This window comes from Petromyzon marinus, chromosome 3 (assembly GCF_048934315.1).
Source record: "Petromyzon marinus isolate PM22_M1 ecotype Great Lakes invasive population chromosome 3, UKy_Petmar_22M1.pri1.0, whole genome shotgun sequence".
NCBI classification, from domain to species: Eukaryota; Metazoa; Chordata; class Hyperoartia; order Petromyzontiformes; family Petromyzontidae; genus Petromyzon; species Petromyzon marinus.
Window position 1 is genome coordinate 2,450,183 of NC_133669.1, and position 22,246 is coordinate 2,472,428.

Consider the following 22,246-nt stretch of genomic DNA (forward strand, 5'->3'; position numbering starts at 1 on the left):
AATACACTTAGGATCCCAATACAGCGGTATTCTCCCTCTGCAAGCCGTACGAATGGAAACGTAACACAAAATCCCTACGTAGGTCTGCATCCACGAGATTTATGTAAAGGGCTCGTCCCTCATTGCGGTTCTATCCCATTAAGCAGTCCTATTCGTTGTGGTCGAACTCACTCGGTTTAATTGTGAAGACAGATTCCATAATTTGCGTGTACGTCTCACGCAAGTGTCGCTGTTTGCACTTTTCAGTCTATGCAGTCTACATGTTAACGGTGTAAACATCGGTGTCCCAGACAGGGGGAGAGAGCCACAGACCATATGCATTATTGGGCAAATCCACTGAAGCGTATGGTGAGGAAGTGGGGGGGGATTTCGTGATTATAGCACACTTTAATGGAATTGCCCGGCAGCATGCTCCATCTCGCCCGTGGATCCGATTTTTTTTTGGTCAGCTTTGTAGCCTCTTTTTGCCTGGGTTTTGCGCTAATGCGGAGCATGGATATGAACATTGGGGACTGGAGCAATTATGGGGGAAAAATGGAGAATGCACCATCAAACAGGAAGCGTTAACCGCTGCAGTCTGTAATGCATATGATGCAAATTGTGTGTCGGTAATGAGGAGAGTGCTCTGCTTCGTGTAAAAATAGATATGCTGGTGCATGTCGTGCACAGCACAATCGTATTTGCATGCGAATGTTTTCGTACGTTGTCTCTGACCTTGCAGCAGTATCCGTGCAGTTTGCTGATAATTTCGTGCTACTTTAACAATTATATATAATACTAATTAGTCACCCTATGTCAGTCCACTACTGGAAGAAGACCTCCCCATGCCACGCTGGATATGGGTGTTAACCATAAAATATTTATATATAACAATTGTTCGTCTTAAGGACCCCTTTTTCAGTAGGGTCCTGTCAAGTGTTTGCAGTAGGGGGGTGATGGTTGCTGCGACATAATTCCTTCAAGCACGTCGTACGTGACTCTGTAGGCTTATGCGACTCAATAGCTCACTCCTTAAACACATCAGCAAACTGGTGGCGTTGTGAGTGGAAGATGACGAATCATAATTACAAAGTTGTAATAATGTTGGGAGGCAAAACAGTGCCTTGCAGGAAGCCGGAGTTAATGGCGAAGGTATCAGAGTGGCTACGTTCAATTGCTGCATATATCAGAACGTTAGAAGTCTAAGCTTGCTGATTTAGAGTTACAAATTATGTTTAGCTTGGCAAGTAGTGTACGATGCTGGACACGATCAACTGTTTTAGGAATGCCAAGGGCTGTGATCATGGACTCGAAAATGTACAAGGCTTGAGCTCCAAACATGATGGACACGAGGGTTGCCTGTAGAACCAGCTTGACGGAATCCATACCAGTGGTCACAAGGACGTGGTCGTGACTCCACGTGATGGTAGAGCTGATTGTGATGATGTCCACGTTGTTGGTACCATGTGGGTGCTGGTTGACAGCTTGAAGAGCAAGTTGTGAAGCCACGCGTGTTGAGCACAGTGCCTGGTGTGCCATGAGGACCACAAGCCCCAGACGTATTAGGTTTGGAGAGTACTCGACGTACATCAGTCACTGTGAAATCCTCGTTGGGGGCTTTTTCTGTCATAAGGAATCACTATCCAGGTGGTATTTTAATTTTTGCCAGAGTGAAATGTGATGGCAAATCGAAACCACGCAGATCAAGCGTACCTTTTGCATTCATTATTGGTGCATGCATGCATACGCTTATAAAGGTGTTTATTGCTTTTCCACGTCACAGCAGGTATTACACATTGTTTAACATGTCCTTCTTTAGACACATTGATATGTCAATTTTCATTACCCAGTTTCAGCTTTCCAAAAGCACACCTACCTGTTCCTATCTAAAGAGTAATATGTTATATGTACGTAAAAACGAATCATACAATGACACTTTGTTGTTCTATAATAACGACGGTGATACAAATGACGAATTTTTTTTAATATTCAGCTTCTCAGCTCTTCGTCGTTAATGATGAGGGTGTAACTGCCGAAAAGAAAAAAAACATGGAAAAACGATTCGTCAGCGACACCTGCCTTAAAAAGCAAAAGTGTCGTGTTGTTTGAACAACAAATAAGAAAACACGTGCTACGCATGGAAATTACGTCTTCGAGAAATGTTAAAGAAAGAAACACCGTGCAATATTGAAAAAAAACGACATGAGGGAAAAATAGAGAAGCCTCGAATGGCTGGAGGATTCCAAATAACTTGATTGGAACGTGACGATTTATCCCCTCCCAGCAATAATTCATGCTTCTGGGTCATGCTCTTACTCAAGAATAGATTAATTGTGTTGTGTATGCTGTTTTGTTTGTATTGCATGTCTCATATCCTCTGGTATTGTTTGTTCTGTCTTGTGCATTACATTCGCCTAAAGGTTACATTAGCATGCAATTTGCATATTCCCCCATTAACTTTAAATCATCAATTTGTAGGCGCACAATCGCATGCATGTACCGTGAACATAGGACGTTAACTTTCATTGATTAATCGATGCACACGCCTAAAGCTTGCCAAAGGCTCAGCAGGAAGCTTACAGTGACTGGGCCGGAGCCGGGTTTGCTGAGGGGAAGAAAGGAGGCCTACAAAATTGGGGTGCTGGGAAGAAAGCCGGAGTCGAATCTTCAGGCCGAGATGAGAGGGGGCAGTTTGGGGGCGCAGTGGGATTGCACTTTGGAGTGGCGGGAGAACGTTTGGGGATTACTTACAAATATGGGGCTCACAAGGTCAAGTTTGGGAACCGCATACACGTACACACAAAACAGCAATGACACCCCCCCCTCCGGAAGATAATAATTGTGAAACAAATATATTTATGTTTTGAAGGCATTAACGTGGACAACACATTGCTAAAAGGGACAAGGATGTAAATGCTGCTCAGCGTAAAAAGGAGCGGAAGCTCTTGGCAGCCGTAGTGGAACAAATAAGAGACGGGAGAGCGAAGTAGAATCAAGGCACACGTGGAACAGATTTCTGGCCCACACAAGGGCCCATGGGCTATAGCAGCAGCATAGGCGGTGTGGGCATGACACTTGCCAATGACGTCGGTATGAAACTTGCATAAATGTTAGCTCCGAATGATTAATTATTTCGCAACATTAGGATCTGAATACGGTTGGCTCGTGACTGGAGTGCATCTACTCTTGAAGCAGCAGTCAAACGAGCCTGCAGTGGTGTGGTGATGTTTCATTTGAAAATCCTTTGAGGTTGATTTTTTTAAATTTAAAACTCACACTTGGCCAAGATCCTAATGAAAAAAAAAACTCCAGCCACAGAAATGTGTGTGGTTGTGGGCATGCTGCCATACTAGCCAGAGTTTGCATTCTATCCACGCAGCACTGGGAGACGTAATCCCCCGTCTGTCGCATGGCGGGCACTTCGCTTCACGGCTACATTTTTTTATTTAAATGTTCGCCCCCAGCCCCTCTCGCCCCACCACCACCCCCCTTCTTGCAGTGGCACCTCTAGATATGGGCCCTTGTAGATGAGCCAAAAACACGGTGGGCAGCGTACTGGAAATTCAATTTCCTAGATGAGGAATACCGGGGCAGGAGCAGTGCAGCCTCTTTAAGAAAGGCTTAGACAGGCTTTGCACCGCATTATAATTTGTCTTGCAAAGATTTGCTCAATAAAAAACGTACAAATGCAACGCTTTACTGGGCTGTTACATGACGCACATTTGCTATCAGTTTGTGACGTAATTAAAACTGCACTTAATGATCATCTTCGCGTATAAAATGACTTCATATAAACGTTTGCAAGAAAGGATTTCTGAATTAATTGACAACTAAAACGTGCTACGATACATACAATAGGAAGCACATACATCGTTTGGCGAACATATATCGGGATTGCTGTGCCATCTCAATGCCTTCTTTAACGATATAAAAGTAGCTGAAATGTGTAAACAAAATACACGTTTGGGACGGCATCGTTATTTATATGCCATGCCCATTGTTTAACAAACTCTCTCTGGCGTTATCTCCACTTGCAAGATGTGAAGAATCAGCTGGCTATCGCCCCAAAACGTCGAGACAATGTGGAATGGCATTCCTACAGTCTGCGTTCCACCTCGCATTTATCTGTTCTTGCTTCGCCACTGCCTTGGCTTGACACCCCCCTGCTGCTCACCTCTAACAGTGACACCGCCACGGTCTGCTAACAGACTCTTCTTATCTGCTTGACTCTGCAACCACCACAATCATTCCCACCTGGTTACCAACCCTAGTTCCCTATATCACAGCTGTTGTTCGTGCCTTCATCTGGTTTCTCTTGCCCCTTAGTAATACTGTCGCCATGCTGATTCTGAAAAAATATAAATACATCCATTAATTCCTGCAAACTGCCACATCTGCATTAAGCCCGCTACATTTGCAAACATCGTTGGAAGGATTAATTTATTCCCACCACCTTTGACATCTCTACATCCATGGTGTCCTAATTGTTTAGCTCTGTCATCTTTGTACCTCTCCAATGACCACGGTTCTCTCTCCCTGTTCTAATCGTAACTGCAAGTTGTAGAATAATTAACCAATGCATCTTCAATGAACACCTTAAAGACTGCAGACATATCCTGCATACGTATCTCATGATCCTGCTAAAACCCCTAAGCTTACTTGTTCGTTGACTCTACAATATATTTTACTTTCGTCCGAAAAATCCACCAGTTTTGGTATTCTCTATGTGGTTCAATCCTCAGCCTGCTCAGCTTCTGCTTATATCCACCACTTTCCTACTCCCTATTCTGCTGAGATGCCTATTCATTATTGTCTTCTCTTACGTTCTACTCTGTGGCCTAACAAAACCCATAACCCTCGAAAATCCAAATAAACCAGAACGCCACTGTAAGGCTGGTCGCGAAAACCCATGCACACATCCCTGCCATTGGCTTCCAAAATCCCCAGAGAAACTACAAAATCACATTTACTGCTTTCAAAATCCTCTGTGGACTTTCCCCTGCTTACCTCTCCGAATTTATGGCACTCTGTTCACTCCGTTACCCTCCCTCTGCAATAACAACGGCTGCCTTATGTCACAACCCCACAGACAACATCCACTCAATGCAAGGTTGTCCCTTCTCCTATGTTGCTCTGAATGCCTGGAACTTCTTCCCATGGCCGTCTGTATGTACTGCTGACTTTTCTCTTTCCCTGCACTCTTCTCGACCCTGTGTTTCCCCCTCCGATAATGTAGTCTTGTGCAATGGCCCTGTAGCCACCACTGTCCCATACCAAAACAATTGTCTACAAATACATTAATTTCCCCTATCACATCCCTCCATCCATGTATTTACATTGGCGTTATTTCGCACCGTACGTAGCTAACTGCGCTAATCGGAGGTGCGAGTGATGGATCCTATCTTTTAACATCATCTTGAGATAAGGTCGCATTGAGGATCATCATTAACGCACGTTATATTGCATCAGTCGTGCGGTGAATATTCATTTCATATTCTGTTCATTAACACAAGGCAGCCATCACAGCTGTCGTTATCCATTTTTTTTAACATCGCCCCTCTCGCCTGGCTCTTCATCGCTGAAGCCAAGCAACGTGCAATTCGCCGTTTGCCTGCATTGACGAGCAGTTGTGGCGATTCCGTGATATTTAACCTTGCAGATGCTACACAATTATCATTGTATTAGAACTATTTTTGTTTTGCTGGCTGTATTTTTTTGCCTGGATTCCTGCCTGATTGACTGTCTGGCTCGGCGAAGTGCGTGGTGGTGACTGTGTGATGACGTTGCCCGCATCCCAGCCGTGTATCCCGCGCGAGTGCGCATTGCAAATGTGCATTTGAGACTTTCATATTGTAGTGCTAAGCGAAGGGATGGCTTTGCACTCATTGAACACAGCAATGATGGCAGAAGATAATGAGTGATGATGATGATGACTCCGCTGTAGCTGATGATGATGATGATGATTCAAACATATCCCAACCCCACAAACCCACGCCGACCCCTATACCGTGGCGATTCAGCGAGCCTTGCTTGCAAAGCGCTCGAGTTCAGATGTGCACCTACCATGTGCACACCCCACCAGGCAAAGGACACAGGTGCCACTGATGTTTGGAATCTAATTCATGTCACTGGGTTTGTTGCGAAGTTCGTGAGCCACTGTTTTCTGGCTTGACAAATAAATGTAATTTTTTTTTTATTTTGGAAGATCAAAGCTAAAACATATTTTATTTAGCAATGTCAAAGGCTGTAAAGACAGCCCACCTGAGGAGCAGCGATGCTTAGGCCACCGGTTAAAGGACTGGCAGCCAGAGATTATCTTAACATTTTGGTGATGATAAACTATTTTGAACAAATATGAAGTCCAGCCCTGTGTCAACCCGCTGCTGGATGAAGACCTCCCCAAAACCATTCAGTCATGTAGCTTGACCATACTTCACCACACTGGTAAAATATGGGATGGTGAAGTGGAGGTGACCAGGTCCTGTTCCGATATCATTTGCCACTGATGTTAGCCATGGCCGGATCATGATGTGTTTATATGTGCGGGGAGCGGTGGCGCAGCGGTTGCGCTACGAATCCGGCGACCCGAGTTCGATTCTCGCTCACGGCCAACACCGGTGACGATTATCTGATCCGGTCCTGGGTCTCCTCCCCTCGGTCGACTCAGCCTCAAATGAGTACCTGGTGTGGTGTGTAAACATCGTCACTAGGGAGGCAAAGGCGGTCGGGCGTGGTGCTGGCAACCCACCCCCTCGTGTGCCGTGCCGGCCTTGATATATGCCCGCTAACAGCACTTGCCCCAAAAGTCTGTTTCAGGCGATACGGGGATCTTTGTCTTTGGAGCGGAAGTGTTTTGGTGAGCACACCGCGCTACGAATCCGACGAGCAGAGTTCGATCTCCGCTCATGACCAATATCAGTGACTGTGAACATCCGAACCTGTTTCGAGCCTCCCCTAGGCACTGTGCACATGATGCTTGCAACATGTCACTTTGGATGTATGGGCTGGTGGATCACGTGGCTGCCAGATGACCAGAAGACAGTACAGCAAGTAGATTCTTTAATCTATTTGTGCGGACATTTTGAGTATTGTACCCCGCCAGCATGGTACGCCACTTTCGTCCCAAATACCAAACACTCTTCAAGACGAGGTTGTGGACGTGAGGCTTTCCAGGCAACACTACCTTCTCTGCATCATCTTCGTCATCATCATCTTCATCAGCAGCAGCAGCAGAAGTTACATCAGCAGCAGTAGTGGTGACAACGCCGTCGTTTTCATCATCATTCAATTAAAGCATCACAATCATCAACGGAATTGTTTCCATCACTATCCTTGTCTTCACCATTTTCATCATCACTTGCAACTTCTCAACGTGAGTGCCTGTGTGTGATTCCATTTCACCGCTCCCGAAAAGTTTCGAGCACCAACAAGTCCTGCTTTAAATGTTGTGCATACATATGGAAGAGGGGAAAAAGCGACAGATTGGAGGTAATTATTGTGCACATAAATTAGAGAGTGCATGGCATGGGCTGCCATGCCCTCTTGACACGTCCATGTACAGGCCCCACTCCCAAGGCGTGACCGACTTTGATTCGGCACAAGTGTGGAAGTTTCCGCTTATTTGCCCACTGTGGGTCACTCGACACGCACAACTGTGGTCCCTGGCATGGCTTGGGGAGGGTTTAGAGTCGTCAAAATTAAAAGTTAATAAAAGTGTGAAATCAGGGCCTCTACAGCAGAGTCGGCGGGGACATGGCAGATGAAAGCGATGATAAACGGAAGCAGCTAAGAGTTGTGCAAAGTTGATAAATGTATCAGGAGAGTTCTGGCTCAAGAATAACAATATTGTTTCTGTTGTTTATTGCAAGCTTTCCCTAAGTATTTTGAGAGAAGCATAAGGGAGACGGAGTATTTGTTTTCTGAAAAGGATTACTTCATTTTTTTTGTACGCGTTAGCTAAACCACAACAGATTTTGAATTAATATTTCTACACGTGACTGCATCTCCGTATGACCGTCTGCTCGAGTGACATTCCAACCGCAGCCACCTTGTTCACTGCACCACGTGGCTACAGACGACAATCACGTGGCGTGGCGGATGCGGCGAAATAACCAAAGCGGCGAGTAGCAGCAGCAGCACGCTGCTCCGTCGTGTTTCTGGTTGCAGCGTCTGTCAGTGTCGTTGTGGGCCTTTGGCGAAGACTTATGCTGTTTTTGTTGTAGTTCCTCGTTTTTAATTCGTATTGTGAATAGCCTCATTGAGTCTCAAGACGTTTTTTTAAGGGTCAAGTTTTCGGATACATATTCTTGGGTCTTTCGGCAAAGTCACGTAAATAAAAAAAATAGCTCGCGACGTTTCGATTGCAACGCGAGCAATCTCTCACCTGAAGACGATTGCTTGTGTTGCGATCGAAAGACTCAAGAGTATGAATTCCTGCAAGTCACGAAAGCTTTAAATCAAGAATGTTTTCGGATGTTTTAGCAAATACCGGTTACACTGTATGTTTGTTTTTGCTATTGAGGGAAACCCGAAGAATCCAGAGGAACCCCCACGCAGAACTGTGGAGAACATACAAACGCCACCGAGAAAAGACGCCAAGGTTGGGAATCGGACCCAGAACCGTCTTGCCCCAAGGCGCCCACCCTGCCTCCGACTAAACAATTCTCACGCCAATGAACGCTGCGTTCTTCGTGAAAGAAGAAGTATTATTATTAAATAGGTGTACACGATTACAGTAGAAGCAATCTCATGACAGCCGTTACGAACTTGACTTGCCCTCCATGACGCCTACATTAATTCACATTTCGTTATTTCACGAAGCAGATAATGGTTGCTTCAATTGACAAGTTCTGTTTCGCTCTGCCCTGCGTTCTCTTTTGTCACCCTCACAGCCATATAATTTACCATTCATGAACATTAACTCTGAAAATAAACTCAGCTATGAAGAAAGGTACACAAAAGAAGGGCCATTGCCTAAAACATTGACGATTACATATATTTTTTGAACGAATGTGTAGTTTTGTTGCTGTTATTTGTCCTTGTGCACCACTGCTAATGCAGTATCGTCAAAATATAGTTTATGAATTTTATTTTATGAGGCGGGGGGGGGACTCCCCATATTACATTTTATTCTACAGGGAAGCCAAATCACAATGAGATGAGATGATCATAACATCGGAGTGGTCTGTCACCAATATCGCACCATTGCATGTCTGCTGGGTCCCGTAATTGGTTGAATGTAGATGCTTGACCTTCAAGCTCTGCTCTTACAGTGTCCTATCATCTGGCGTTTGGCCCAATCCAATAGTTCTGGGTTGTATACATACCTTTAATTGTTTAGCAAACCTTTTGTACGTGACATTTGTATCGCTCATTTATTTGGAGCCTTTTATACATTCTTAAATAACTTCCTGTAGTTCATTTTCATTGGTTTTCAAAATAACCATGTTTTCAGCACACGAAAGATGATACATTTATATTTATGCCTATTTCACCAATCCAGTAATATATAATGCGTCAATGTGAATAGTCGTGTTGAGAGTACATCTCTCCGTGATTCTTGTGCTGACTTGCATTTTGTTATTTTTCATGCAATACCACAATGAACTGACTCATATTCATGAATAGTTTTGATAATTTATAGATATTTTTATTGAGAGCTTGAATGACTGCATTCATATTCACCGAGCCAAATACCCTCTTTATAGTCTGCAAAAGTCATAATGTTGTTTTCATGTTATTTTTTTCTACGATCGTATTAATGAAATATATGGTTGGTTTGCTTCTAATTTGTCCATTCAGTTTGCTATAATGTTCATGAACAATTTATATGTGTGGTAGGAGAATAGTGAATGTCATTATTCAAATCGTTTTGGCTCCCATGCTGAATAGCAGAATGATTGAGGCATCCTTCCATGACTGGGGTGTTTCATTTCAGTGTAAAAATTGACTAATTCGCTTTGCTAAGTTTATTCAAACAACCAGCTCTCCACTTCTTCGATGCAGTCCAAAGTTACGAAGCAGATTTCCTCCCACGGCAGCGTTTACTTCTGACACCTGGAATCTGTGATGGAGTCGTGGATGTCATGGACATCTGGGGGGATGTGCCTCTCTGCGAGAGTTCTGAATGCATTCTCCATTGTCTCGTGACAATGATGCTGATAGCACAACGGGAACAACATTGGAGCAATAGACAAGAAACATTTTAATGTTTAATGGGGGCTTCATGTGAAACAAATATTACGCAAGTACGATCCCACTCTTTGTGCATCATCGCAGACAGTTACAGAGGGCTCTTTCAAGTACGCTTCTCCGATCATTTACACGGATAAATTGGGGCAAATGAAGAATATATGACCCCATTAAAACATTTGCTCGTACCATTTTCATGTTTGGAGTTGCATAGCTTCCTATTATGATCCATGTTATTGTGATACTGTGACCATATCGCAGTTATCGCAATAACATGTATCATGTTGCGAATCTGTCACATACTGCAATATGACAATACCACGCATGACCTCAAGTGTATCACTTCCAGTATTATATGGTCTCAATTCTAGGAAAAAGCAGAAGAAAGATTACGGGTCTGGAGGCTACGTGGCGCCGACTCGTTTGTGAGCCAGATTCCCACGTTGGTGAAATGTAAAAATGCATCACCTTGATTGACAGTGGTTCGCCCCATTGTTGGTGACTAAGATTTGTTGTTGCTGTTGCCAAAAATCCGTTGAAAAGAAACATTTTCCAACGTGTAACCAGGCCCCTTGGCCGCCAACTTTGCCACTTCTTCACTTTTGTTGCGAATATATTGACACAGGAGGTTGTGTTGAAGCCTCACTTCCCAGTGGAATTACTTTTGACTTGTGGCAGTGGTAGACGAGCAAACCGATGCGATCATCTCTAGACGTAAAAGGCGTCCGTCGTACAATAACAAGGCGATGCACGGACTCCGATGTAGCCCCCGTGCGGCATCCCAGTGCTCCCTAGAGAGTGACGTGGGTTGCACGTCACGCGAGGAATGCATTGTGGGTAATCGCCAGGTTAAAATAGTGGTAGAAAATTAGATGCTCGAGTGCGACAACCCAGAGCACAGATTTGCCAAGGCCTGAATGTTCGTCGATTTAGTTTGAAGGCGATAGAAACTTTACACGTACAAACAGAAATGCGTCAGGTTGCATGGTGACATCATATTACTCATGGCACGTTTCACCCAAAAACCAAACGTGTCGTGATGAATATCAGCATCCAAAGCGAATGGGTAAAATGTGTAAAAATGTTTCAGAATAAAGCTCCTAGTCCCGCATGTTATATTATGCTTGGAGTGTGTATGTGTATATTTATCGGCAACAGATCAGTGTGATTTGTAAAAATGAGGATGTCCATTTTGCAAATGACAACATAACACAAATGGCACTTGGTGAACGTTTTTGTTTGCATTTTGTAATCGCAACATTTTGGCAAGAAGTGACTTAGGCTGATGGCCCTTGTTTTCTTCAAACGAAGTCACGTGATCTGTGCAATGTACAGAAGGAAGGCTTCATTTTATTTATCCTTAAGGTGTTTCGAAACTACGGCAACACATTTTGGCTACACGCTTTAAATTTTGCGCAGTTATGCGGAACTTGCGCCCATGGGCACGCGCTCTGCTGTTTTTTGTGCACGAGTACATTGCGGAAGCCACACGTTAAAGTGACGGACGTTAAAATAAATAAAGTTGGTAACAAACTGTCAAACCAACGGAAAATATGTTTGGGAAAAAAACGTCCCCGCCTATTCTAAGCTAGCCTTCATGACTGCATTAATTCCCCAGTAATATTGGCAATTTAATTAAAACGGGCCACCAGTCAAGCAGACATTCCTGCTAAGTTTTTCCTGGAGTTGAGCCATTACACATTCGGGCCGATTTAAATCTGAACTTTAGTCAATGAGCAGTGGCTAGATGATGGCTGATGATGAGTGGCGATGACCCTGGTAGAAGAATGAAGATGGAGGCCTTGTATATGACAAATTTTTCGAAAATGCTGCAAATAATGTCATTTGAAATAATGTCCACTCTTAGTTCTTGTGACACTAAGTAAATTCATTTTATACATGTTTTTTTTTCCTGAAGACGACCGCTTGTGTTGCGATCGAAACGTCGTGTTTTTTTTATTATTATTTTCTTTGAATCTATCTACGTGACTTTCCCGAAAGACCCAAAGAATATGGTTTAAATGCATAACATGTTTGTCCTTTATTATGGTTACGGTGTGTGTTATCAAAATATTTATAAATTAAGTGTAATATGAGCCACTAACAGTTCAAATCGAAAAAATATCGATGCTGAAGACAATTTTTTTTTGCCTGGTTTAACTAACATGCTGTTAAATCGTTCAGGCGAAATGTTGTGGGGGAAATTTTCGAGGCGGGGCATTTGTTAGAGGGCACTTGGCTACAGAACCCGGCGACCTGAGTTTTGACTGTCAGCCAGCGGAGACCAACGCGCACACACACGGGGAGTGATATCGGACCCACTCACTGGCACCCACCCACACTGAACCGACTCGCACATTGGCCAGCGTGGTGAAGTATGGACAAAGGACACGCGTGACCGACATAGCGTGGGGAGGGAGACCTTCATCCAACAGTGGGTTGATTAAAGGGCTGTACATTTCTAACGATTGTTATTACCGTTTACAGTGCAGTCATTCTTTTGGGAAATCAACGTGTACCATTCATCTGTGTGTTGTAAATCACTGGACATTACATATATAGTATTATAGGGTTTATCATATGATGTATTGTTATTAAAGGAAGAGGCAGGCCACACTACAAAATTACCGCGTCCCAGGCTGTGAGTTCAAAGCTTCTGTAATGAGGCAAATGCGCAGCCCAGAAATAGCTCGCTCGTGCCACTGCTGCCAGAAGGGCTTACACTGGAGGCAGAGCCGTGGAAGAGCCCCTCTATAGAGAGAGTACATTTGGCCTGACTCTTCTATACCAAGCCAGACCTTGCTGGTTGACTTATCCGTGGCGAACACGTTTGCCCTGCTGGGCCGGTGGGGGGGGAGGATTTAAATACATTTTAAACTGCCGCACCGTGAGACGGAGTTGAACCGGCGACCCCCTCTGGATTGCAAGTTTCCATCGGTGCTGCTAACCCGTTGCTGTAGACTTGAGTAGATATGACGGCGTGAGAGTGGCGTCCGAGGACGCCACGATAACGCTCTGGTGACATCGATGCTACGTCGGCCGCGCTCTGTTTGTGTCCCGCCAGTGCGGGGACCATCACCGAGGCATAACGTGAAAGCGTTGCTTGTTCGTGAGGCCGCAAACTCCGTAGACAACCCGAGAGGCTGTGTTGTCTTTTTTTATATATAGTGCACCATACCTACAAACCTCATTTAACCACGCAGACGTCTCTTACTTAACTCTGTTGCAGCTTTAGGGTGTCTTAGAGAGCCCGAATTTACGTGCTCTTTTAATACAGATTTTAAAAAAGCCATAAAGTGCAACGATTTATTTCTCCAGGAATTTTATTGGAACAAGTTCAGTTAGAAATCAAAATGAGGACGTTTACAAAATGTAAAAGTGCTTTTTACAACTCTTATTTAACGCTGGGGGGGGGGGGGGCAAAAAAATAGACTGCCTTTTGCTCATTTTCCACATGTTCTAAAACACAATTCCTTGTGTGTGTGTTTGTCTTGTGTGTCTGTGTGTGTGTCTGTCCGTGTGTCTGTGTGTTTGTCTTGTGTGTCTGTGTGTGTGTCTGTCCGTGTGTGTTTGTCTTGTGTGTCTGTCTGTGTGTGTCTGTCCGTGTGTGTTTGTCTTGTGTGTCTGTGTGTGTGTCTGTCTGTGTGTCTGTGTGTTTGTCTTGTGTGTCTGTGTGTGTGTCTGTCCGTGTGTCTGTGTGTGTGTGTGTGTCTGTGTGTGTGTGTGTCTGTGTGTGTGTGTCTCAGATCTGCGTGGGGATCGCAGAGAGAGTAAGTGCCCCACTCCTGGCTGTGACGGGACGGGTCACGCCACGGGCCTTTACCCGCACCACCGGAGCCTGTCGGGCTGCCCGCACAAGGATCGCGTCCCGCCCGAAAGTAAGCCCTCTCGCTCCTCAATGCCGCCAGCGCCGCTCTCGGCAAAGGATTCCCCGTGTAGCCCTAACGGACTGTTTGGGGCAAGTGGCTGTTAGCGAGCGGCACCTATGAAGGCCGGCACGGCACACGAGGGGGTGGGTGGCCAACACCACGCACGGCCGCCTTTGTCTCCCCAATGTTCATGTTTTACACGCCGCACCAGGTACTCATTTGAGGCTGAGTCGACCTAGGGGGAGGCCCAGGACAGATTCAGATAGTCGTCACTGGTGTTGGCCGTGAGCAGGAATCAAACCCGGGTCGCTAGGTTCATAGTGCAGCGCGCTAACCGCTACACTACCGCTCCCCACACTGACACACACACTCTGGAATACCTACACAGCAGCATCATCATCATTGTGCTGCTGCTGTCAAACCCCCGGTGGCTTCACACGTGTGGCGGCCCTCAAACTGACGATGTCTTATCGGCGAAAGTGACCCCCCTCCCCTCTGAAAATGAGTGAAGAACTCTGGCCTATAATAGAGGGGTTTTTTGGGGGGTTAGATCAAGTAAAGACGATCTAACCCCAAAAAAACCCTCCATTATGGATGCTTTTGGTCGCGAAAGCCTACGTGTTAAATTAACTCTGGCCTACACCACCTTAACCGTTTTGAACTCTTACACCGTCGCAACGCTTTAAATCCCATCATCGTCTGTGTTGAACGTGCTTCTCCATCATATTTGTAATTGTTCGGGAGTTTGATTGTTTTTTTTTAAATACTGGAATCGTTCGTTTAACAAATCCCCTGCAATGAGAACCGGGCACCCGCCACCCCCCTTTCACTGCATCGTACCCATGGTACCCTTCGCCAATGATAGGTTTTGGTCTGGCATCTTTTTCATTTGACGCCCCTCGTTTCTGAAATTACTTGGTCTCCCAACTGAGCCTTCATTGAACTCTGACCATAGCGGTGTTTGAATATAAATTGATGAATGGGGCTGTTGGAAACCTTTTGTCAACGTCAAATAAAGAAAAGCGCGGTTGCCTTGCTCAGACAAAGTTGCAATTTTCTTTACACGCACAAAGTTTGCGTGGTGCAAACTCCCTGTACGGGGCTTCAGCTGATTTACTCAATTAGCGTGTGACGTGCGTAAACATTATCGCATTGAATGTGTGTTTCGCGGGTCGAATGGGCAGTGTCACCGTTTTAACGTGCTCTTTTAATTCTATGCTTTTTTGTTTGTTTGGATTGCTCACCCTTTGACAAAACCCGACGTGAACCCAGTCCTCGCTCTGCATGAAAACGTGTTGAAGTGTCCCACGCCTGGCTGCAACGGGAGAGGTCACGTGAACAGCAACAGGAACTCCCACAGGAGGTGCGTACGCACCGGACATCTCGCGCACCATCTATGCAGTGACCACATGCACCGCTATCGGTGGAATTAAATGTGGGCAGGACTCCGTTTGTTGCCGCGACGGTGGCAAGATGTTAACTACCTCGCTTGGTATACAGGAGGTCAGTTCGATCCCAACCCTCACACGCCTGTATATATGGAGTTTGCATGTTCTCTCTCTCCATTGTCGCGTGGATCTTTTTCTCCAAGTCCTCCGGTTTTCCCCTCCACATTTAGAAACGCGCGTTTAGAGTATTTGACTGCTATACATTTACACATGATAAGCCACTTCTTGTTGCCAGACCGCTTCTGAAAAAGAGCTATTTAGCTCAGTGAGCCTTAACTGTTCAAATAAATGAACATCATTTTTAGTCCATCAGCCTAACGGCTATCCAGATCAATATTAATCAAGCAGCATTTGTTTTTAGAAAGCACCCCCAAGACCGGTTTTGATTTTCTGGGTCTCATCAGCAGAGCCAAGCTTGTTAAACAAGTGCTGCTGAATGACCAGCTGACATTGACAATGGTTGGATTGTGTTCACTCTCCGGTGTAAGTAAAGATTAACGTTATGGAGACTGTAATGTATGTGTTTGTATGTTGAACTTCTTTCGCACCGTACGTAGCCAACCGTGCTAATCGGAGGCGTGGGGGAAGGACAAAAAACTTAACACAAAAAGCAGTTTGAGATAAATGAGTTTTGAATCTAACTAGTAGCTCTTGTCCAAGACATCCACCAATATCGCCAAAAATCTTAAACCACATGCGAGAAAGTTGTAGTTTAAGTCAGGTTATTAAATAAATAAACAAGTTTCAAGAAAACTTGCACTTTTAGTTAAATAAATATGAAAGTAAAGTGAATGCAACTTACCTGTTTTGTATTCCCCTGTTACGTGCACATATTTTACCCATTAGTGCTTTACAAACGTAATTATACACATTTTAATTCTCTAGGACAAATACACAGACATTTCATGCCATCTGCTCTCAAAACCAGAATTGTGCAGACTTGAAAACCAGAAGGGGACTCCACGTATGTTTTCCCGGGGCAGAATATGTAGCAGCGTGCATTGGTGACTTCAGAGTTGTCTATCACTGCGTCACCGCTACTGTCAGTTGGTCACATTGCCTCAAATGTATTGAGATAGTGGCTGAGGACGAGAGGACCACAATGCACTTCTTCAGGAAATGCTGATGTTTTGTGCATATGCACAGATGGTGTGTGATCTTTACATGTTTCTGCGTGCTATTTTATGCAGTTTTCAGTTACGTGCTATGTAAATACAAATGTTATTGTTACGTGGCGCTGAATGTACTTTTGAGAAAATATGTTTGCCGAGTAAGGGGGATATTGTCCCTCTGCTTCTTCCGCAGGAGATGTACAGTAACTAGAAAATATTTCTGGGGTTCATATTACAGAGCCTGATGAATTTCTGGTACATTCGTATTATACCCATGCCTAACTCCCAGTACAGCCATATCATACCCGTGTTTAGTCATAGTCACATGCTTAAGATGTGCATTGCGTAACTGCAGACAGTTTAAAAACAAGTCGACTATGATTTCAACTTCCAAACTTGCAATTGTGAGTCAAGTGTTCTAACACAGCATGACTTAGCTAGATTTTATATATACTTTGTTTCACCATTTCACCCTCTTATCCACTCAGATTATCATTGCATTGTTCACCGTGCCATTAAGAAGGGCCTTGTTTCCATGGGTATCATGTAAGCCATATGTGTAGCAGCAAGAGATTCCCGTGTGTATGGATAAGGCTTGGGTGATCACGATATAATTTTCTCCGATACCAAGGTTCTTTGCAAACCCACGGGTTCTTATCAGAGATTTGTTCACGAGGCAATTCAGATCTACAAACACAGACACAATTTCAACCGAGAAGATGGTTTAAAATTAAGCAACCATTGGAAAGATGTTCTAAATCGAACTAAACATTAAACTAATTTCAATGGTACAGTATATTTTTTCAAGTAGTGGTACCCCAAACTTTCGCAGCTCTTATAAATTCCCTTTTCACACCATCAATAGGTAAACTCCCCCCCCTCGCGCCAAACGGCAAGTCCACCAGCACGTACATCGGCCAATCAAATGGTAATTTTTATGCTAATTTCTTTGTCAGGACACCTTGTTTGCTCGCACACAGCTTAAAGGTCCGTGGTCTGAGCGTGGTTGTGTTTCGCTAAATTATCCTGTTTGATTTGTACTAGGTGCCTCGGTGAATGTATATGCTTTAACTTTAACATAGCCATTTCTGTGACCAGTCACAAGCTAATCACTCAGCCATTTCAATGCTAAATTATATGCTAATTCCTCTGTCAAGGCACTTTGTTTCTTCTCACACAGCTTAAAGGTCGTGATCTGAGCGTGGCTTTTTTTCACTCTAGCGCTGTCCTCCAGACAGTCTCGTCCCTTCACCTGATGAAGGCCGCTTGTGTTGTGGCCGAAACGTCGTGATTTTTTTTTTTACCTACGTGACTTTACCCAATAGAACCAAAGAGTATGGATAAGGCTTGTCCATTTAAAGGTAGAACAATATACGTCCGCAGCAGTGTGACATTTTAATTCCACCAAACACCGCATTTTGAATAATTACAGAAGCATTTGCAAGCGTGAGCATCTCAAGTAATCCACCATTGACCAACGGTGAGGTCATGTGACACTTTTTTTTGTGATGTTTAACAGCCTCCCAGTATATTCTTGGTTCTTTCGGTATAGTCACGTAGAAGGTAAACAATAAAATAAAAAAAATATAAATAAAACAATAAAATTCTCACGACGTTTCGACTGCAACACAATCAATCATCATCAGGTGTTGAAAACCACAGCAAGAAAATTTGAAAAAAGCACTTGATGCATCACGCCACTTTTTTCAAATTTTCTTGCTGTGGTTTTCACACCTGATGATGATTGCTTGTGTTGCAGTCGAAACGTGATAATTTTATTGTTTCATATTTTTATTTTATTGTTTCCCTTCTACGTGACTTTACCGAAAGAACCAAGAATATGAATCCCTGCAGTCACGAAAGCTTTCAATCAAAATTTAGTGTTATAAATGTTGGAAATCACAATATGAAGGGTAATGCGGGCTTTGTCATACGCCTCTGCTGTTAGCTCTCTGCAAAGTTGTAATTACATTTCACTGATTGTCTTCTTTAGAAGAGTGTATGGCACAATATGAGTTCATAAACACACGAGTAAAGTGTTATGCAAGATTTGCTGGCCTTGAGACAGGCTTTTAGCATATTGATGCAAGTCAACCACTTGACATGAGTATTTGTATATGCACTTAGAAAAGTAATTAAAAAATCATTAGTGTGCATTACATATATGTTATAGCCATTTACATGGAGCCATTCTGCATTTAATTTTTGAAACACTTGTCTTACATGTGAAGCCGTTTGTAATGCTGCTGTTAACGCGAGTGTGTTTTGTAAATTCGCAAACGTTGTCAACAGTTTGACATTGCGGTGTTAAAAAAAAAACCTTTTAAACTCTCACAGAGGGCACATGATGTTGGTCGGCAAAAAAATAAAGTCTTGAGAGTTTGTTGTGCATGTTGTGTGTTAGCGTCGATGTGCGCCTGAAAATGGTGGACTGTTATTTGTATGTTGGACTTGTACGTATGTTGAACTTCTTTCGCACCGTACGTAGCCAAACGTGCTAATCGGAGGTGCCAGGGTAAGGACAACAAAACTAAAGCCAGAAAGCAGTTCCATTGTGTGGCTTCCTGATATCGGAAGGATATTTCTACTGTGCCGGTCAATACTGTGAGTTTCATCGGTGGCAATGGCGATGACAGACCTGTGTAACATCCCGTGGCAGATTCCGCTGTGGACACGAAGAAGGCGCGACAATATGCTCCACACTCCGTTTGTACCATCAGCTGCAGAGCAGCCAGCTAAGGAATTGCTAACCGCTCTGTCCTTCCTGGAAGAGTGCCACAGTCTCCTGGTTTCACTCTCGCCTCTTTCTTCCACGTGCATTACTCTTCCTCCTCCTCCTCCATCTTATTCTCCGCGTGCATACCGAGTCGGCCGCCGAGGTGAAGTGGGTGATGGCACAAACACCAGGGAATCTACGAATTGAAAAGCAGTTCCTTTTTCTTCCTGCCACCGCTTACGAGACGCATCGAGCGCTTTTGCCGAGCCCCTTAACGGATGAAAGCCCTCTCCGCACCCTGTCAGTCACGGCGGTTGCTCGACCATACTTCACCACACCGGTCGGTGAACGGCGTTGCCCTTCACCAAGCTGCACTGAAACAGGTTCGGTGACCTCAGGTCGACCGCCAGCCGGCCGGTAATTGAGCTTGGTACACCAGGTTCATTGCGCAGCGCATTATTAATTCATTAGTGCTGCAATCTCGCTCCGCCAAATGGAGGTGGTACACGGCTCTGTAAATGCTCGTACACAATCGTTTCCACGTTGGCGTTTGCGGGGTGGCGTGCCGATGACAGTGGTACAACTCGTAATAAATTGCACTGTAGGCTTCACTCTGCTGCACCCTACCCTGTTCTAAGAAATTAGTTCAGGAGATGTGTTAACACCAAGCCCTATGAAATCACTTTACATGGCAGTCAGTCAGAGAAGCGCGTGTCATTGCCTCCTGTCAAATTTCCCGACACCTCCTTCAAGCCGAATGAACGTAGACACAGTGCTGTTCCACTCTCCAGGTGCCTTGCTCAGAATGCTGCTGGTGAGCACTCTGCTAAGGTCTGCACGGGCGTAGAATACCAATGCGCCCGTGGTTGTTGTAAGGATAGCTTTGTGCATGCGTGAGATTGCTTGCGAGGGTAGTGGCCTTTCTGCGGGTGGTGTGTTTCTCCTGGCCCACCGCGGGCTGTATGTTTGTGTACGTGTCCAACGCCCCGCAGAGATGAAAAAAATGCAAGTTATTTAACGTCACTGCACTTGCATGGCTCCAAGATATTTGTATTCTGCTCAACGTCGAGCCGCCGACTGGTATGTTAGACGGTTCTGATCAACGTTCATGGCACCTCCAGTGTTCCAGTAACTTGCCAGCCTATCGTTCTGGCGGCCTAAGACGATTTGTGCCACCAAAATTGAATGACACGAGCCAACAGATGGTTCCAACATTTTCTGGCAACTCCACTGTGCTAAGCCCCACTTACTGAATGTGTTGTTCATGCTGGTGGATGTATCTAAATCAACCTCTTCGTTCCACGATTGAGTTTGCGATGGATCCTATGAGCTAAAAGGAACACTCGTGACTAGTACGCAAATGCGTACCCTCCTTACAGCCACGTCATTCCACTGTGCTTATGGGTTCTGATACGTACAAAGATGCTAAGACTGCAGAACAGTGCCTCCGTTATAAATCAATGCAAAACCCCAACCATACGTTAGCTTTGCCTCAAATGTCCTTGACCAATGACCACATCCCTTTCTCATTCTCTCAACACAAGGCCTCGGATTTGTCGAATGCTTAATGGAGGACACCCTAAGACCACAGGAAGAATAAGATCGACAACGATGCCTCGCAGAGTTGCTCAACCTTCTGTAGTGTCCACTCCTCCTGGTCCGACCTCTTCCTCTTGTACCTTTTCAGAAAAAGTCTTCATATCCGCGCATGCTGTACTCTTCAAGTAAAGGGATTATGACCGCAGTAATTCCTTCATTAAAATGCAATGTGATTGATTTGGAAATCACGTTATTAATTACAGAGTGCTATTAATTTACAATTTAATTGGACGTTAATCATTTTATCTATATCAATTTCAAATCCTTAAGATGCACTTTGAGTCACAATTTAAATGTTGAATCGCAACGATAAAATTAATTGCAAAGTGGCCGCGAATCTATTGGGGTATTTTTAAACTAAAGCAATGGGTTAGTTTTAAAAACGAACAAACATAAGGGGCTGCTTTGGCAGTGGTACCCAAGCATTGATGGTGATATTTTTATTACGTTATCGCGATCACGTTATCGCCAAGAAAACATCTCTTATTTAATGACATGTGATAAAAAATATAAAAAAACGGTTTCTCTCGTTATTTTGTATCTATGCAACGTTTAAACAATTTGCAAAGCTAAAATGAGTGCAAGACATCATTGGGTTCAGTAGTCACATCCATCGCCCAACATCCTCAGCACATCAACATAGGATATTCTGTTGATAAATGTTCTTAATTACCATGTGCATTTAATTCCTTTCCGTTAATGCAGTAGCAGATATCAGGAAAGTAATATTCAACAGAAGACTTAAAGAAGAAAATGTATTACTAAATTAATCCATAATAGAGGTGGTTGGGTTAGATCGCGTAAATATATAAATGTGTCGTCAAAACCCGCCACCACCCAACATAATCAACTAGTAATGGTTGTCACGTAAACAGAACGTGCCATATCGTCACTTGTACAAGCCACAATCTTAGTAAATGTTGTGACTTGGCTCTCCAACACACCGGTGTGCTGTACTAGTGACGAATTGGCCATGTTCTGTTTACGTGACAACACTTACTAGTTGGCTGTGTCGGATGGTGGCGGGTTTTGACGACACATTTATATATTTACGCGATCTAACCCAAATACCTCTATTATGGATGATATTGGTCGCGAAAGCCTACGTGTTATACTAAATAAATGTTACAAAAAATATGTGTATCTTAACACATGTTCGATGTTGCAGTGTTTCTACTGTATATTCTTAACTATAATATCGTTGATGTGATTGCTGTTATTGCATCGCTAACTTTAAGCAACAGTGGTCGTAACGATTATTTACGTTGTGAATGCTCTGGGTGCTACACAGCCTCACTCCCGTTTGCGTCGCTGATACCGCTGTACTAAGAG

At 44.2% G+C, this 22,246-nt stretch overlaps 1 protein-coding gene across 24 annotated transcripts in view; it reads left to right on the forward strand.

The window, feature by feature from the left end:
* LOC116951355 (myelin transcription factor 1-like) overlaps positions 1-22,246 on the forward strand; it is a 291,238-nt gene that overhangs the window by 215,157 nt on the left and 53,835 nt on the right. For 22 of the 24 annotated variants that reach the window (XM_032970065.2, XM_032970058.2, XM_032969992.2 and 19 more), the window contains 3 exons: positions 8,501-8,578; positions 13,917-14,048; positions 15,312-15,402. In XM_032970065.2, the coding sequence (XP_032825956.1) occupies positions 8,501-8,578; positions 13,917-14,048; positions 15,312-15,402 (301 nt within the window). The remainder of the gene's footprint in view (positions 1-8,500; positions 8,579-13,916; positions 14,049-15,311; positions 15,403-22,246) is intronic. The other 2 variants (XM_032970072.2, XM_032969956.2) reach the window with 1 other exon arrangement.